We start from the raw sequence: 19,595 nt of genomic DNA on the forward strand, positions 1-19,595 counted from the left end.
AAGAGAGCATAGATGGGAAACTGGGACAGAGCTAGACTCTTAAGACCCCTTGAAATGGGGAGACGTGGCCTGGAACCCAGCTCTCCTAGAGAGCTCTAAACAAATCTGAACCTGCTCTCGCCTGGGCAGACTGTCTGAGAGTGACTTCAGGGACCCACAAGTTTTGGTCCAGTGCCATGGCTTGGAGGAACAATTTTATGTTAAGATGGCTCCTGGAGCAAAGGAAGGAACAAGAGCTTTGCACTTGAGAGAAAGAAACTTGGGAAATTTCTTTAACCTCTCTGATCCTTTGTAAAATTATCATTTTTAAAAAAGTAATCATATGATGTTTTAAGGATTTAATGCCTAATCTCTTTTTTTCTTTTTTCTTTTTCTTTCTTTCTTTTTTATTTTTTTGAGACAGAGTCTCGCTCTGTCACCCAGGCTGGAGTGCAGTGGTGCGATCTCGGCTCACTGCACTGCCTCCTGGGTTCATGCCATTCTCCTGCCTCAGCCTCCCAAGTAGCTGGGACTACAGGCGCCCTCCACCACGCCCGGCTAATTTTTTGTATTTTTTAGTAGAGATGGGGTTTCACCATGTTAGCCAGAATGGTCTCGATCTTCTGACCTCGTGATCTGCCCGCCTCAGCCTCCCAAAGTGCTGGGATTACAGGCATGAGCCACCATGCCCAGCCTGCCTAATCTATTTTTGAAGGCCTATACACATGTATACATTTGAGATAAATATTTCTCTGATAGTTTTATTATAGTGAAATAGTCTATTAGGTGCAATTTAAGGATTATGGAAAGACATTCTGAGCCCAAAGACTCATTCCCAAAACTGTTCTGAAATGATCACAAAGTTGTAAGCCATGTCTGTGGTCTCCATGAGGTTCTGCCAAAATGACCTTGAACAAGTCATTTAACTTTTTTGGACCTTTGTTTTTCCATCTATAAGATAATAGTGAACCTATCTTGTAGGGTAACTTAGGGATTCAATGAGATAACATATGCCTGACACATGGCAGATTCACAATAATTGTTAGTTCCCTCTTGCCCCTCCTCTCTTCTTTTTTTTCTGGTCTAAAATGGTCAACACCTGCCTTGACACCAAATACTAATAAATAGATGGGTAATGGACTACAATACCCTCTTTCTCAGTTGCCCCCCAAAGAGCAGAAAGACAGCCTTTTCTTGTCACCATTATCTTTCAAATATTGGCAAGGAAACTTGCAGTGGACAGCGGGATAAGGGGGTAAAGGTGGTTATTAAAATCTTCAGTTTTGGAAGGTGTAGCCACCAGGAACTTCAAGGTATTGCCTGTCCCGTAACTGTGTGTACTTTATTGTGAAATGAAAGAGATTTTTTCCCTTTAATGATGACTACAGTTGCAGCTTTGACTGAGGAAGTAGACAAGAGAAAAAAGGCATCTAATTCAGGAAAGGTCATTACACATTATACATATCATATCTACTTTTAAAAGTCAAAATGTTTAAAAAATAAATGGTCAGTCTTCCCCTGGTGAATTTAGAGACAAAAGAATGTTTTCAACTCATTGTAAAAGAGGAAACCACATAAAGTCACGCCTACCTGCATGCATGCATGCACACACACGCTTTGCAAGTAAAATATACATTTTTATGCTTTTACATGTGTTTTTTGTTTCGGTGGTAGCCTTGAGAATTGGATGAGTCTTGTTAGGTCGTTAGTAGACTTCCATGGAACTAAATAAGACGGATTTAAGGACAATTGCTCTTTGATGGTAAGAAAGAATTTATACTAAAGTATTTTCTCCCACCTATACCCTAGTTTTGTCATCAACCTGATTATAAACTGGGCAGAAACCAGAGGAACCACATAAAATGATGCATTTTATTAAATTTGTGTGACCTTTTCAAATCTTAGACACTGTTTTGGTATCCACCAGGAGACCATTTTACTATATTTGAATCAGACCTCTAGAGAGGAGCTAGAGAGTTGCTTAGATATTTCCCTGCCCAACCTCTTTATTTTATGAAGGGGGAAACGAAGCCCCAGAGAGGTCACATGACTAGAGTGCCCTCCCTTATTATTCCCTCTCTTTTCTGATGTCTTTATCGTGTTTGTTTGTTTCATCTCTCCCTAAAATTGTTAGTGTTCAAAAGCAGGAATACTGATTTGCGTGATTAGCTCTTTCCTCAGCACTTCACATTGGGTAATGTGAGGTAATCCAGTGAGCACCGCTCTTAATCTCTCAACAGAAATTACAATTACAATAAACAAAGAGAAAAAAGTACTGCATGTAATTCTTTAGTAACTATTTTTTTTTAATTATCTGATGCGAAATTTCATGTCCAAGTGTAATATTTTTGCCCATTTCTTGGGAGTGGAAAGGACTCACTTGTGAATTAGCAATAAGATTCTTGTGTGACATTAAGAGAAAAAGATGTGGTTCAGTTCTCATTTGGCAGCTCATCCAATATGACCCAACATTTTACAGTTTTTTTTCAGCTGCTTTTATATTCCTACCACTATTTAGAGTCTTGGGATATACCAGGGAACAAAATAAAGTTTCCTGTTTTTTGAGACTACATCTTAATGTATATTTGTGACATAGGAATGAACAATTGCTTTCCAACACCAGATTATTCTTGGACAACATTCTAGTGAAAATGTCATTTTAAAAAATTGTCTTCCTCAAAATAAAAGGACTAGTTTCTCCAGAAAATTGTTTTTTGGTCAAGTTGCATGAAATTTGGCACAATACTGCCGCCTTGCGGCTACTTCAATCAGAAAACCACATACATTACAAGGTCACCTCTGTCTTTCAAGTAAGATTTACAAGAAAATTATTCTGTTTCTCAGTGGAAATATTTGACACAAAATGACCTATTCAGGAATATTTAAAATATAATTCTGTCTGATTTTTAATAGAACGATTGGCAGGCCTCCATTGCTTTTGTGGTTGGGAACCAGATTGAAGATGATCTTCTAATCCAAGCCCTTACCGTGGCTGTCCAGGTCCCTCAGCGTAAACTCTTCAGTATGGTATCGTGGCAAGACATTCTCCAGCAGGTACCTGTCCCTTCCTACCTCAAAGCCACCTGAAGACTTTTTTACTTAAAATAATAGAATAGAATTATAAAATAAACTATCATATTCTTGGGCTGTTTTATAAATTTTGATGGATTATTTTAAGTCACTATTTAGCCAGAATAAATTTGAGTTGTTCAACCTGGAAGAATTTATTTTTGTTTATTAATTTTGTTAATTCAATATTCATTTATTTGACAAAGATTTCTGAGGTCATACCAGGCACCATGCTAGGTTCTGTGACAAAATATTTAATTCAAGTTAAATAATTATAAAAGACTAGACTATTTAAGATTCCAGGGAGGTACATGACTAATTGGAAAATGAAGGCTACAGAGAATCATAGCTGTCAGAGGTCAGAGGATAGCAATAATATAGAAAAGATCTGCCAGATGGCACATACCCATACAATTACTGACAGCTTACAAAGTAATTATAAATATTTTCCCTAATTCATGGGTACTTCTTTCTTGCTAAGTTCCCCAACCCTTCAGATCACCTAGATATTTGAAAGTTACATATATCTAAGTATTCTTCAAATAAGGCTTTTTTCATCATAAGTAAATTTAATTTTCTTACAGATTAATGAAGTAAATACACTCGTTGGATCTGCTTCATCTAAAAAGGCAAAAAAACCTGTAGGCGGTAATGCTCCTTTATTTTATGAGGTAAGTGAAAGTGTTTATAGAAGAGATTTTTGTGTTTTTAGAAAAAAGAATTGAAGTAATAATTTGATAGCCATTTTTAAATTTCATTCTTTGAAAATAAATGCCTGCTCCTCACTGGAGATATTTGTTCCTGATGGTGAACACACACAAAAAAATCTGCCTCCTTTTAAAATTTTAAAATTTCAAAATTTCCCTTTACAAATAAAATTTCCTAGATGGTTTATACCATCACTGCATCTAATTGAAATAATTGAAAAATATAAATCAGAAACTTCTATACACACAAAGTATTGGGTCATACTTTCTCATGATAATTGCTGAGTATGTGACAGCATTAAGGAGAGTCATATGATCAGTATATTACGAAGTGTTAGTTTCTCGAAAAAACAATGTAAAAATGTGCCAGAAAGTCTTTCTTGTATAAGACAGAGGTACAGCTGGAATGATTTTCCATCAGTTTGTGAACTTGGTGCACGGTTTATATCCCACTTTAATCGATATGAAAATAATGATACTCTTCGGATTAATGGTCTGTTCCATTTCCAACAGCTGCTTAGTATAAAGTCTGGCTTGGCTGACCCAGTGGGCTTGTGCAAAGGACGTAGGACTCATTCTCCGTATGAGGGGATTTCCTCTCACCCTGCCTTGTTAATATCTAACTTACAGCTTTCAAGAAACTATAAAAATCCAGTGATTAATTAGAATATCACTTAAAATTTGTCAGGCACTGTTTTATGGCGCAGCCGACCTAAAACATAAAGAGTTTTGAATCTTTCTAAGACGAGCTTGTTTGCACTTTATTTCAGTGATGACTAATAAAGTTTTTATGTGTCTCAGGTCTTGGGTGATTACCTACGGTCTATTTAGTATTGCTTGAGTACTATCTGAACAAGTTTCATTGGATTTATTCACAATAGACAGTGCTGTGAATTTTATAGCATTAACTCTTGCTACACTGCGCTCACCATCATGCCAAAGTTATCTGTGCTTTTGCAGTCAAATAATATACTTTGTCTCTTTTTTATAATGTTCCGAATGTGTGTGCTCCACTTGAAACATTATGTGATACGTGGATTTAAAATACTGGAATTTTTCTTCTGAGTGGCTATAGAAATCCACATCCAATTCACAGGCCTGGGATCAATTAACCCCCCAAAAGATTCTTTCTTCTTCACAGATACTCAGTAAAAATCAGAAATGATAGCAGGCTAGTTTTGATGTCTAGTCTGGACAGGCATTCTGACTTGGATGTGGGATAGCACAAGATTACAAACCCAGAGTTAAGTTAGAAAGCCATTCCTCTCCAATATGTGCTGCGATTCTTGGTTGCATATTCTTCACTCAGGGGAGGTCCATTTCACATCTGGCTCTACCACATTCTTCCAGTGGAGCATTTGGGCAATAAGCCTCCCACACTTGCTCACATACACTCTTCTGAATGGTTCCAGAAGAAAAGAGAAGGTGGGTGGAGTGCCATGGAGACTGAACCTGAGGTGCACCAGACATTCATTAATGCCAGTCGCTGAAGCAAAACTAATAAAGACCATAAAACAAATTCAGGCTCCTTGTCAGCATCAGCCAAGGACGGGTTGCACATCTGGAGAAGAGGGGAATATTTCCCATCTCAGTCCCTTCACACTTAGGACCTGCTCAAGCACTCTGCTACCTGGTACCTCATCCCAAGTGAATTGAAAAGTCACTGGCAACGCCTGCAGAGCTGCATGGTAGTTGTGAGTGGTAGCCATGGAATAGGCCCAGAAAGTCTCTTGGGACTTCTGGACCTTTGAGACATGTGGACAGTGTGCTCATGAATCTGTTTAGAATCTTGCATGGTTGTAGCAACTAGTGAGAGGTGAAGCTGGCTAGGCTTCTGGGTGGATGGGGACTTGGAGAACTTTTCCGTCTAGCTAGAGGATTGTAAATGCACCAATCAGTGCTCTGTGTCTAGCTAGAGGATTGTAAATGCATCAAACAGCATTCTGTAAAAATGGACCAATCAGCACTCTGTAGAATGGACCAATCAGCACTCTGTAAAATGGACCAATCAGTGCTCTGTAAAGTGGACCAATCAGCAGGATGTGAGCAGGGCCAAATAAGGGAATAAAAGCTGGCCACCTATCCTAACACCTCGCAACTGACTGCTGTACCCTTACTGGCTGTGGAAGCTTTGTTTTTTTCACTCTTCATGACAAATCTTGCTATTGATCACTGTTTGGATCTGCACCAACTTTAAGATCTGTAACACCACGAGGTCGGTGGCTTCATTCTTTGAAGTCAGTGAGACCAAGAACCCACTGGAAGGAACCAACTCCGGACACACTAGGACACTTGATAGAGGTAAACTCCTGAGGAGCAAAAGTCTTGCTACATCCCATTTCTCAAAGGAAACTGCACTGTGGGAGAAGAGATAAGAGATAATCTAACAAATTCCTTATGTTACATGGTAACTTATTAGAAACCTGCATTTTGGAGATAAGGAACTCACAATATAACAGCCATGCACTTAAACACCTGTATTTACTTCTGCTTATAGGGTACTCTCGTTAGCCTTAAATCAGAGCCTAGTTATTCTTATTTTAAACACAATTTTAACCAATTGGGCTTTCTGGTTTCCTAGCCTGTGGTTGATTGGAAGCAGCAAACTAAAGTGAGACTTCTCTGTAGTGTACTTCATCCATGAGTAGTAAAATAGTGTCAGAGCCACATTACATATTTCCAATAATGACTCGAAATGTCTGGGCTAGCAAAGACCACATTCCTAAGTGATTTGCTCAAGTTTTCATTTGGATGGCTTGGTGTTGTGTACACACAGCCTCATTATGAGATTGTGTAATTTCCCCTGAAACCTTAGAATTTCATCTAGCCATGGCATTGTATATAGGAGAGTCTTTATTTATAAACCATAGTACTTTGAAAAACTGCTTAGATTTGTGCTAATGTAATTCTGTAGAGACGTAGCTGCAGCTCATTTGTTCATTCACATTCTCTTTTTGGAAACCTTGTTTTGCTCTAGTAGGAACTACTTCAAGAACTCATGTGGGAATGAGAACAGAATATTCTTCTTTGTGTATATTCTCAGGAGTGTTGGCTACTGCTTTATTATTATCATCATCATTATTATTTAATAATGAGGATGAGGATGACCCCATGCACTGGCATATAAGCACCATTTCTCACATGTGAATCCTATTTGGGGATATGGACACATTTGAAAATATACACTTATTGCTTGCATTATATAGTAGCCGGTTTTACCAAATATTAACAAACATACTCGTTAAAGCACTACTGCCAGGCACTATCAGACAATGAAGAGAGAGGAAGGAGTATTAATATTATAAAGACTCTAACCTCAAGAAGCAAAGACTGTAACCTCAAGAAGCTTAAGAACAAGCTAGAGGGAAAAAAAAGAACAAAATATATATGGACGTAAGCCTGGCACATGGTAGGCATTCAATAATAGTTGCTGAATAAGTGAATAACACAATGCAGGAAATAGTGAAGTTCTTGAGAGATAGGTAAAGTGTATAAGAATTCAAAAGAAGATGAGATTATCATTAGCTGGGGTAGTTGGCAGGGAGGGGTAAGACCCAGAGACATTTTTGTGGAAACATTGCCATTTGAAAGGAAAGGACCTGATAATTTTGATCTTTTACATATGTTACATCAGGTAGCCCACATCACAATTCTAAAAGGAAATATAAAATCCCCATTGTACGCACGGGGAAATGGAGGCATAGAGAAGGTAGGAAGTCTGCTCACTAGCAAAATGAAGAATTTGGATTTAACCAAAGGTAAACCTGTAGCACCAAGTTTTTCTACTTTTATCAACAACCAAGTAATCTTTCACTGGTCTACCCCTTGGATGGGTAGATCTTGACTTTCAAATGTGGAAGAGGGCATTCTAAGAAAAGGGAATAGCTCAAGCAAAGCCATAGGAATGGGAGAAGACCGAATTAATGTGTACTAAATTTGTAGTTATATGGTATAATATATGCAAAATAGGAAAGATGAATTCTGTACATATTTTAATTGCAACTTTAAAATCCTAAAGATGGAAATCTATGAGGAAACATTTCAAACACTGGAAAAAGTACATGCTTTAGATTAATGCCTGAACTTAAGTATACTTGCTACCTATGCACAGATAATTTTCTGTGTATGTATGCTTTATGGCTCACATAGAAAATCTGACCTGTTCATTTACAGGTATAGTCAGTCCTGACCAAAATTAAAAAGGAAAATATCAGTAGTCATTCAAAACCAACTGAAATGTTCTCGATGAGAGAGTTCTATGTGTACCATAAATGCAAAGATTCTCCCAGTTGTGACTAAATCTGATACACAGTAAGTGAACTTTATGGGATAAATGTGCAAATTTTAGGTTTGACATTATCACTTTGGTAAATCAGAAAGAAAAAGCTGCTAGTTGATAGGGGTTTACTTATGCAATTTATCTGAAATCAGAACCAACCATCCTAAAAGTTTTTAAATTCCACTTCATGTTTCTTTTCATTTCATGATGGTGATCACCATGCTTACCAACCAGGAAATGAGCCTTCATCCACACAAATGGGCCGTGATTTATGTGCCTGTGACTTATTTATAAAAGACGCATTAGGTCATCACAAAATTTAAAAAAAAAAAATGAAAAGCTTACTGAAACAAAAATTGTCTATAAAGAATAAAAGTTCTTATGCTCTAGTTGATGACTCACTTATTTCAAAACAATTTTCCAAGTTTCTGTACAATAAAGAACTTGAACTATACTAAACATTATGTGATATGGTGCAATTTTATAAATGCAAATAATTATTAATTTTCTTTTTTACTCCTGTCAGTAAAAAAGATTCTCATATTTTTAAGAAAATAATTTTTAAAATTACTTTTTAACAAATATATCTTAAAATATTTCTATGGGCCTTTCTATTGCAACCGGGAGACCATCAAATGTGGAAAGATTTTTCTGATATTAGATTTAAAAATAAGGGACCAAATGCAGTTTGATAAAATGTAGGATGCAAATTAGATCTTCAGATCTAATGCATTTCACCATACTTTAAGCATCAGATTAGTATGCCCAGATGTAATAGTTCCATTTTTTGACTTCTGTTTCCTGGATGTATAGATATTTTTCTCAGGTCTTTTCCAACATATATTTATTAGTAATTGACAAGTGAGAACACAGGCTTAATTATAATCTATTTTGCCACTCTTTTTCAGATTCCTGATATGAAACTCATTTTTTAAACAGTGCCTTGAATTAATAGTCAATTCAATAGAATTGTAAGCCCTTATATTGGGGGTGGCCCTTGTCAGAATGAAAAATGGAAAATTCATGCTTCAGAGATAGGTACAAATAATATGTGAAAACATTTAAGAGGTTTGAAGTTATTAAAATGGCAGCTCTACTGGGAACAGAGAGAGCAGTATGTCATGGAAGAAACGAAAAGGGAGACAGGAAGCATTCTCTGGCCTTTTCAATCCTGCGCTTTAAAACAAAACAAAAAAATTCTGGAAGATTTGGAAGCTAGCCAACCTAATGCCGTTATTTCATAGAGCTTAGGGACACACCAGGAAATTACAGGCCAGTTAGTTTAACTTCACTTGTAGGGAAAGTATTAAAAACTGCTGCAGGAGATCAAGTAAAAGGATGCTTAGAAAAGCACAGCTTGATTAAGGCAAGCCTAGCCAACGTGATTTTCGGAAAGGGAAGGTCATGTCTTAGGAACTTGTTGAAATTCTTTGAAGCTATTATGGCCAGTACAGTCTTCAAAGAATACAGCAAGACTCAGAATCTGCGGATCTTTCCGTTCCACATCAGTCCTTCAGGGATGCCTACAGAACGTGGCCCACATCAGGGCCTCGGCACTCCATGTTTAGAAACCACTATCAAAATAGCAGAAATAACCCCTGATGGAACATTTTTTAAAGCTGGAACCAATTAATACAACCTGATATTTATAAATGTAAAATAATGAGACTTGGAACAAAATTTAGGAGTATCAAGCTGTAACAAAGAAGTGCTACGTTGGGACTATAAAAACAATCTAGGAGTTTTTGTGCCAAAATATGGGTTTTGGAGGCATTTCTTACCCGAAGAAGGAAAGAAGAGGAGAAATAGTAATGCTAGAAACAGTTACAAAGGGCTATGAAGAGTTGCAAATGAATGACTTTTGTCAAGATGGGGAAAAGAGCAGTCAGATGAGTTAACAGCCCTGGGCCCCCACATTTCTGGAGGGCGCCAAAGCAGCCCAGCAGAGAAAGTCAAGTTCAAGCTAGTCACTGAGGGGCAGAAGGTCAGGGCTCCATTGCTTTAGGAATGGGCTCCCAGGGTGTGAGTATGTTTGCCTCCCAGATCAGAAACCTGGAGTTCTATTTTCAAAGAAAAGCAGAACTCAAGGCATTCAAAAAGAATTCAAATCATGCCCCAGCTCTCTTCCACCCTGGGGGACAGGCAGCTGGCCAAGCCCTTGTGGCAAATAGCAGGCCAGGAGAGGGGAGGTAGACACTGGGGAGGTGTGGTGGTGACGCAGTGGAGTCTGGGATCCAGCAGCAGGAAGCCCATGCCACACAAGGACTGGGTTGCTGGCTAGGACCTGCAGGCAGTGGGCAAGGCAGGAATCTCATCAGGAATTCCAGGACAGACCTCAGTGGAGAGCCAGCCACAAGAATAAAGTGAGGTTTAGCTAATGAAGAGAAGTCATCACAGCTTCTCCTCCAGGTCTGGGCTGGGGTGGTTTCTGAAACCTCTTAACACCCTATACTCTACAGACACCAGGATTGGAGGGGTGCTGGGGAAGGAATCAAGAAGACTGTATCGTTCTATTTCTGTATTTAAAACTGTGAAAAATCAGTAATTACATATGGTGATAATAAAAGTTACCACTTATTGAACACATGTATTCCAAGTCTTGTGTGCTGGGTAGTTCATATATATCAACTAACCTAATCTTTTTTTTTGGCTTACGTTTTTCTTTTTATGGGGAACAGGAGCGCGCTATGTTGCCCGGGTAAGTCTCGAACTCCTGGGGCTCGAGCTATCCTCCCACCTCTGCCAGCCCAATTACTGGGATTATAGGTGTAAACCACTGCACCTGGCTAACTTAACCATCTTAACAACCTTTCAGATACTTATGAATGATGAAATTTGAATCAGACTGGTTAGGTAACTTACTGACTCAGAAGTCTGTTTTTTCTACTTGCATCACACACAAGCTGAGAATAAATAGTTTAAATTCTCGAAGTGACTGTTGTGGTTTAATATGTCTTCAATATAAGCTACTGCTAGTTAATTAGAATTAAGCTTTAAATCTCTCAGTAGTTCTATGATATGTTTATTACTTTTCCTTCTACTCAGGCAAAAACAATGAAGGTATATCTGCAGATGATGCAGAGACCAAATAATTTCAGTTGGAGCTTTTAAGCCACTTCAATGAGTGGCTTTTGCCCACATGTTTGGGTCAACAGGGTTTTTTAATTCTTATGGTTAAGGTTTATATGGTTAAGTGACCATGTCTTTTCTTTGGATGATGAAAGAAGGAAAGATGGAAAATAAGAGGGAAGTTAATACATATTCAGCAGAGATCAAAGTGTGGAGAGACCTGTCTAAAATCTCACTAATTAAAACTAATTAGTGAGAGCTAAATTCATCTCCAGAGTACCTACCGCTAGTTTGGTGAGTGACATACCTAGTGGTTAAAAGTATGGAACCAAACCAGACTGCCTGGGATCATGTCCTGGTTCCACTGCTTACTAGCTGTGTAATCTTGCACGAGTTACATATAACCCTGCTGTACCTCCATTTTCTCTTTGTAAAATCCTCGTAAATGATAGTATCTCTCTTATAAAGCTGTAGTAGTGATTACATGGGATAGTAAATATAAAATACTTATTACCTGGCACAGACTTAAGTGTCCATAAAGTTAAGCTATTAGTATTACTATTATTCTTAAAATTTCTATTCTCAGCAATATTCAACATCAGAACATGAAAATACTAGAAACCCATTTATGAGCAGGCTTTAAATTTTTTTTATTATGGTAAAAATATGTAACATAAAATTGCCATTTTAACCATGTCTAAGTGTATAATTCAGTAGTGTTAAACATATTCACTTTGTTATGCAACCAACATTCACAACGTTTCATCTTGCAAAACTGAAGCTCTATATCTATTAAATGACAACTCCTGATTTCTCCTGCACCCCAGCCCCTGATGACCACTGTTCTATTTTCTGTTTCTATGAATTTGATGACTCTGGATACCTCATATAAATGGAATCATATAGTATTTGTTTTGTTGTGCCTGGTTTAGCATAATGTCTTCAAGGTTTATTCATGTTGTACCATGTGTCAGAACTTCCTTCTTTATTAAAGCTGAATAATATTCCGTTGTATGTATATACCACATTTATCTTATCCATTTATCCATTAGTGGACACGTGGGTTGCTTCCACCTCTTAGCTCTGCTATGAACATGGGTGTTCACATTGTGAGGAGGTTTTTCTCTAAGTGGAGTATGATTACTGAAAGTTAAGTGGACATTTAATTAAGCAAGTAAGGGAAGAAAAGAAGTTAATCAGTGGTCAAAGGGTATTTGCACTGTCCCATTATAGTAGTCCTCATGGCCGTGATGGAGACTAATATACATTCTTGTTCTTTGTTATGTCATGTAAGGGGTCAATATGACTGAACACCCTAAGAAACAGCAGTAGTAACCATTTCTAAAATAAATAATTTTAAAAATAAAATTTTATATTTATGTAAAAAGATGATTTTCACACCGCTTAAATCTTCATGTGAACTGGGCAGAACAGCTAAAATTAATCTCCATAGTGCAAATGAAGAAACGGAAGCCCAAAAGCTTAAATGATTTGTTCACAGTCACCAATGGAATCAGTGTCAGTTCTTCTAATAGTCCAGAGCTTGCTCTACACCTAGCAGAAGGCAGTTCTCATTCATTAAAAAGTTCTTGCTCATTTATTTACCACAAGAAAATTGTATATAATGGATAAAAATTTGTTGTATTACGTATACATTTATTTTAATGTGCATTAAAAAATAAAATTAGAGTAACTTGCAACTCCCCCAACACTGTGCTTGGGACAGAGCTACCTTATTTTTTTAAAACTTGATTTACAGTCAGCTTAGAGAAAATGATTAGGTTTATAGTACAGGTGGTACATAGCTTTGGCTAAATCATCAAATGATATTCAATGACTAAGGTTTAGGAAATGTTTCATTTTCATGCATTCCATAAATATTCAAAGGTCTATTATGTACAAAATCTATGATTGGATTGACCTTGGTGAACAAAATAGTTTTAAATGCCTGGCCTCATATAATTTACATTTGAATGAGGTAGATGGGCATTAAACAAAACTCAAACAAGCAAACAAATATATACACAATTTTGAGTTAGGTTCATTGCTTTAAATCAGAGAGAATTATTGAGGAAAACACTGTAGGCTGAGTGTTTGGAGTGAATGAAAGGAAAAGAAGATCCAACTGAAAAGAGCAAGGGAAAATATTTAGGCAGAGGGTGCAAAAACCCTAAGGCAGGAATAAAGAAGGCCCGGGTGCCTGTAGCACTGACAGTGGGAGACAGGAGAAGCCCAAAGAGGCCACATCTGCTGGCTGGTGAGTCCTTGTTAAAAAGGAATTTGCAGTTTTGCTTCATAGGAAATAGAAAGCCATTAAGGCTTTAAAGAGGAGAGTGACACAATTAAGTTCTTTTAAAAAATATTTTCTGGCTGCCAAGTGAAGAATAAATTAAGATGAAGGCAGGCAAACATGGAAATGAGGAGACCAGTTAGGAGGCTACTGGGGGTATCCAGGTGGCAATGGGGAGAGCACACAGATTCAAGGAGAATATTTAGAAGGAAGAATTTGGCAGATCGGTGCCCTTGTGAGATGTGAGGGGTGAAGAAGAAGCTATCAAGAGTGAATCCCATAGTTCTGGCTTGAGAAACTGAATAAAAATATCCTTTTTTTCTTTTTTTGTGTTTTATAGTTTCATTCCTTTTTATTGTAAATTGACATTTATGATTGAATACATTTATGGGGTAAAAAAGTGGTGTTATAATTTATGAATACAATGTGGAATAATTAAATCAAGCTAGTTAACATATCCATTACCTCAAACATTTAACATTTTTTGTGGTAAGAACATTTGAAATTTAACAATTTTGAAATGTACAATTCTCTATTATTAACTATAGTCACTACACCGTGCAAATTCAAAAAAAGAAAAAATGTATTTTTCCTTTTAAACTGAGATTTTCTACCTTTTGACTATTGTCTTAGTCTGTATTCTGTTGCTTATAACAATACCTGAAATTGGGTAATTTATAAAGAAAAGGAATTTATTTTTTATAGTTAAGGAGGCTGAGAAGTCTCAGGTCAAGGGCACCCATCTGGTGGGAGCCTTCTTCCTGGTGCGACTCCACGCGGAGTCCTGAGGTAGCACAGGAAATCACATGGCAAGGGGGTGAATATGCTAATATGACATCTCAGATCCCTCCTCCTCTTTTTATAAAGCTACTAGTTCCCCTCCTGTGATCATCTATTAATCTATTAACCCATTAATCCATGAATGCAAAGCCCTATCCGGTCACTTCTTAAAGGTCCCACCTATCGTACTGCCACAATGGGGATTAAGTTTCAGCATGAGTTTTGGAGGAGACATTCAAACAATAGCAACCATCATCTTTCCATTCCTCCCACCCCCCAGTCTCTGTAACCACCATTCTGCTTTCTGCTTCTATGAGTTTGATTGTTTCAGATTCCACATGTGAGTGCATGCAATATTTGTCTTTATATGCCCAACTCATTTCACTTAGCATAATGTTTTCTGATTCCATCACAAATGAGAGTTTCCTTCTTTTTTAAGGCTGAATAGTATTCCATTGAATGTATATACCATATTTCTTTATCTATCCATCTGCTGATGAATGCTTAGATTGATTCCATACCTTGGCTATTGTGAATAGTACTACAATGAACATGGAGATGCAGACATCTCTTTAACAAGTTGATTTCAAATCTTTTGGGTAAATACCCAGAAGTGAGATTGCTGGATCATATGGTAATTCTATTTATAGTTTTTTGAGGACCCCCCATAGTGTTTTCCATAATGGCTGTCGTAACTTATATTCTTGCCAATAATGTACAAGGGTTCCCTTTTCTCCACATCCTGGCTGACACTTGTTATCTTTCATCTTTTCAAAAAAAAAGTTATCTGACAGGTGTGAGATGATATCACATTATGGTTTTAATTTGCATTTCCCTAATAATTGGCAATGTTGAGCATTGTTCATATATCTGTTGTCTATTTGCATGTCTTCTTTTGAGAAATGTCTATCCACCCCAGGTCTCTTGCCCATTTTTTTAAATTTTTTTCTTGTCCGTTTTTTAATTGACTTTTTTGTTTTCTTGTTATTGAGTTGTCTGGGCCTTTTATATATTTTGGATAGTAACCCGTATCAAATATATGGCTTACAAATATTAAAAATACCTTCTATTACAGAGAAAATTGAAGGAAGTCTAAATTTGGGGGAAGTCTGAAAGTATAGTTTGAGATAGTTTAAGTCATATGTCTGAGGGGTATCTAAGAAGAGATATCAGGAAGAAAGATATTTTTAGTGTATTTTTCATTTTTTGTATCCTTATGTGCCTAACTCAGTGCTGATACATAGTAAGTATTGTAGAAGCGTTTGTTGTCTGAAAGAATTAACTTACTCAGAACTAATAACAAAATACTGTTAAAGACTATAAGAAGTAAATAATGAGCCATTTTAATGGTAGTAATTCAGTAGTAATTGCTGGTGCTTTCATGGGTACCAGCAATTTTGGTCCTTTCCATTTTCCCTTTATTGGTTCCATATTTTCTACGATGGTTTGTATATGTGGGTGGCATCCCAGTGGTTCACAAAGAAATTTGGTTGGTTTCAACTAGTATGTGTGTATATGTGTGGTTTGTGATGTAAATAATTTTTTTTACTATAAATATAGGTCAACATTTTTGAAAAAACACTGCCTTAGAAACCTTGAAACCTATTCTCTTATTACATTTCCTCTCTCAGCCTCTCACTTAATCCTGGGCTAAATGATACAGTGTTCACTCATCCCCAGTCTTTCCTCACCCAGCAGACATTTGCTGGGTTTCTATTATCTGCTGGGTAATGGGCACAAGATTGAGTTAGACATGGTCTCTGCCCTCAAGAGCGCATAGTCACTAATTTTGCAAACAACGTATTTGTTTTCTATTATTTTGTGACATTTTATCATAAGAAGCCAGATATAAAAGCTGTATATTTAAGCCCTGGTTGTAATTGAGTCTGTTCTTCATTGAGCTCTGTGGCTGACCTCACTTATTGTTCACAACTTCCATCCAAAAGGGTCATGGTGCCCAGACAGAGTATATTGGAAAGAAGAAGGAGGGAGAGACAGAACACTTACCCAAATAGTCAAAGATGCAACAAAAATACAGAAGGCCTTGTTTCCTTAGAGGGGGAGAAAGTATAGTCGCAATTGAAATATGGTAACAATTTTCATGCTTCTACATGTTTTTAATGTGACCTCTATTTCTGAAATTCTTTCTCCTCCATCTTCGGCTGCAAGAAAAGGAAGAAGAAATACCAAAGTAAACATGGGTATAGGCTGGGAGGATTGACTATTGTATAGAAATTCATTTATATATTGAAAAGGTACTGTGCATATTATAGGCACTCAATATTAATTTGAATGAATGGATTTCAGATATATTTATACATTAAAATAATTTACTCTTCTATTTCACAAACATGATTGGCCAAAAAAATCACCCTGCAAGTTAATTAAAATATGATTTCTATATTGCTTCAATAAATACTTTAAAAATAATTACAGATTTAGTAGTTTGAAACACAGGAAACAAATCCTACACAAACTCCTACCCAGAAAAACTGAAATTATTCAATAAATGCCTTCCTTTAAAAGTTTATATTTTAACTTCATACATATTTGGATCACAGTGCTCATACCATTTGAAATCTGCAGAACTCTAATGGTGAGCTAGGCCAGCAGGACACCCTGCATAGTACCTGGTACCCATGAAAGCTTATCATTGTCCTCATGAGCCTTTATCAGAAATTCATATGGAAAGACAGATTCTATCTGGGCTTACTCATTCATCAGGCAATCCTTAGTTAGAGATTATCCTCATTATCAAATGAATCACCGAATTATTTTCATTATTTTGAATTATTATTCTTTCATTTATCCCTGGAGTTGCAGAGAAGCCAGAACAGTCTAATCACATGTCACATAGTCACAGGCCACCACTGCCAGACCTACATCTTTTGTGAAGAGCTACTCTTGTTGCATGCTCAAAGATCCATTTTAGGAATATCATTGAGGGAAAAAAAAGATACAGGCTCTATCTGGATTTAATGCAAAGGCCTAATATATTACATTTCATAACTAATGAGATTTTGAGGAATGACAGCAAATTTCTGATTTGCTCTTTCCCCCAGTTAAATGTCTGCTTTGAGTTATGCAGAAAGAATTCTTCTTCCTGCCAACTTGTTTCAATTCCCCATGCAAAAGCATCCACAGAACATTGTCAGGGCTTTCCTATGGAGGTTCATTTCGTGATTCCTCCATCATTAAACACACACACACACACACACACACTTTACCCACTTCTTTAAAACAAGCAAAGGAAAATGCATTGGTGAGGTTTGTATGTGGTGCTTTCCCTTTCTGAAAGCAGAGACAAGTATTAGTCATCAGATGGGGAAAAGAGTTTCTCGGTTTCACCCTGGGCCAGCATCCTGTTTTATGCATGCAGGCCCGCCCTGTGTGTAGGTGGAGCAGGCAGTTGCCGTGTGATGTGATTTAAGAGGTGCTGGAAGTTCTGCCTGTCCAAAAATAGCCCCCACACCCGCCTGTTGAATTCAGGCACAGTGTCGATAAAACCATGGTTTAAATGAAATGAAACTGCATTTTTAGAATGTTAACCCATTATATTCATTATCCTTTCAGTATGCATTTATTTATCAGAGATAAAAGCTGGATCCTGAGGGGATGTACATACGTACGGGGAGAGTGAGGAAGGGGTTAGCAAGGTCTAAGGCTTAGAGTAATGATGCAAGTCACTGGAAGCAATTTCTGCATACCACGAGTGCATTTGTTAAAATTAAACTTCTTCCATATTCATTCAGATGGTCCATCAGTCTTTTTTGAATCAATATTTTCTGGAACATGACATTTTCCCAAACAGACAGTGCTCTTTGCTGGAACCCCTAAAAAGAATTTAAGAATGATAAATAACACACATTTGGAAGATGGTTTTCAGAGTCCAAAATACTTTCACAGTATGTCAGATTTTGATCCCACCAACAACCTTGTGTGGCAGATTTAAGGCTTACTATGCTCATGTAGAAAATGAGGAAAGAGCCTCAAAGAGGTTAAGTGACTTGCCCAGTGCCTGCAGTTACTAATGACAGTGCCTCGCAGTGGAACGCAGTCATTCTGATTCCAAATCCAAAGTTTGCTCTCTTCCTTCAAGCTCTTCAGGACACAATCCCTGCAGTCAAGGAGCTGACAATTAACTTTAACCTGCTTAAAGCTATCTATCTAAACTAAAGAGCGAGACCTGGAAGCTTTCTCTAGTAGTAGTAGTAGTATTAAGAAAGTGTTTCCCATTGTCTTGAAATTTCCAATTGCACTGTGCCAAAGACTGCTCACACATATTTGGCCTCAGAAATTTGGGTGAGGTTTTACTAGTTTACTCATAGCATTCCCCATGCAGAAAACATCTCACATTTAGAATACTGACCACTTTTCACAAACTTGTCAAATACAACAGTAAACCAAGTCAGGGAAAATAAAAATGTGAATGGTCAGAAATTAACAAGATATTCTCCAGAAACACTTAGAACCTAGGGGTAATTTTGAGAGTGGGGTTAGGACCTGATCAGGCATTATGAAGTGACTGCAAAGTCTAGGATTTCTTTATCAAAACAGATCTGCTTTGCTCCATAATTGAACACACCACACCACACACCACACCACACACAGACACACACACACACACACACACACACATTGCTTGAGCTGATAAACCACAGTTTTGTAGTATCTCCAGCTCATTCCTCCTTTGGTTCTGGCACAGTAAGTTCATAGCACTTCCCACGACACCAGACACTTTTTTCTAAACTGGTGAACTAGCACTGCTTGCTTTCCTGGCCTTTCAGCAAGCCTGGTTTGGTGAGAGGAGGGCTGGCTGGATGTCCGCCACCACCTGCTGATCACAGGGGTCCCTTTTATAATACAAAGCACAACCCACACAGCATTTGCAAAGATCTGGGTAATTTGTTTGCTAATTCTTTTATTCAGCACATATTTTATTGGTTGCCTTCCATGTGCCAATCACAAAGTTAATTCCAGCCCTCAAACAGCTTCCAGTCTTGTGAAAAACAGATGGGGAAATGAACAGTTGTATCACATTTTAAAAGGTGCAATGAGTACACTGAGCAATGCTTAAATCTTTCTAAAGTTTTGAGAGTGAGATTTTACGAAAATGGCTTGAAAGCTGAATGATGAAGTCATGTAGGAGGAGAGGAATTCTAGGCAAAGGAATCAGGCCATGCAAAGTCAGGCAGACAGACAGCAAGGTATGACCAAGGAACTCTAGATGGTATCTCTGATGTGTATAAGGAGGGAAATTGGAAGGAGTAGCCAGGAGTTAGTCTGGACAGGTGGCTCAAGGCCAAGTCATAAAGGGCCCTAGTATGCCTTGCTAAGGAGTGTATGGTTTATCCTTTAGGTATGGGGGCCATTGAGGAATTCTGAGCAGGGGAGTAATACGATAGGCAAAGATGTTAGAACC

General features: G+C 37.5%; 1 protein-coding gene across 1 annotated transcript in view; it reads left to right on the forward strand.

Moving 5' to 3' along the window:
* SPAG17 (sperm associated antigen 17) overlaps nucleotides 1–19,595 on the forward strand; it is a 238,369-nt gene that overhangs the window by 30,946 nt on the left and 187,828 nt on the right. The window contains exons 2-3 of the mRNA XM_030824766.1: nucleotides 2,893–3,033; nucleotides 3,633–3,719. Coding sequence (XP_030680626.1) covers nucleotides 2,893–3,033; nucleotides 3,633–3,719 — 228 coding nt within the window. The remainder of the gene's footprint in view (nucleotides 1–2,892; nucleotides 3,034–3,632; nucleotides 3,720–19,595) is intronic.

Source organism: Nomascus leucogenys, chromosome 12 (genome assembly GCF_006542625.1).
Source record: "Nomascus leucogenys isolate Asia chromosome 12, Asia_NLE_v1, whole genome shotgun sequence".
Taxonomy (NCBI): Eukaryota; Metazoa; Chordata; class Mammalia; order Primates; family Hylobatidae; genus Nomascus; species Nomascus leucogenys.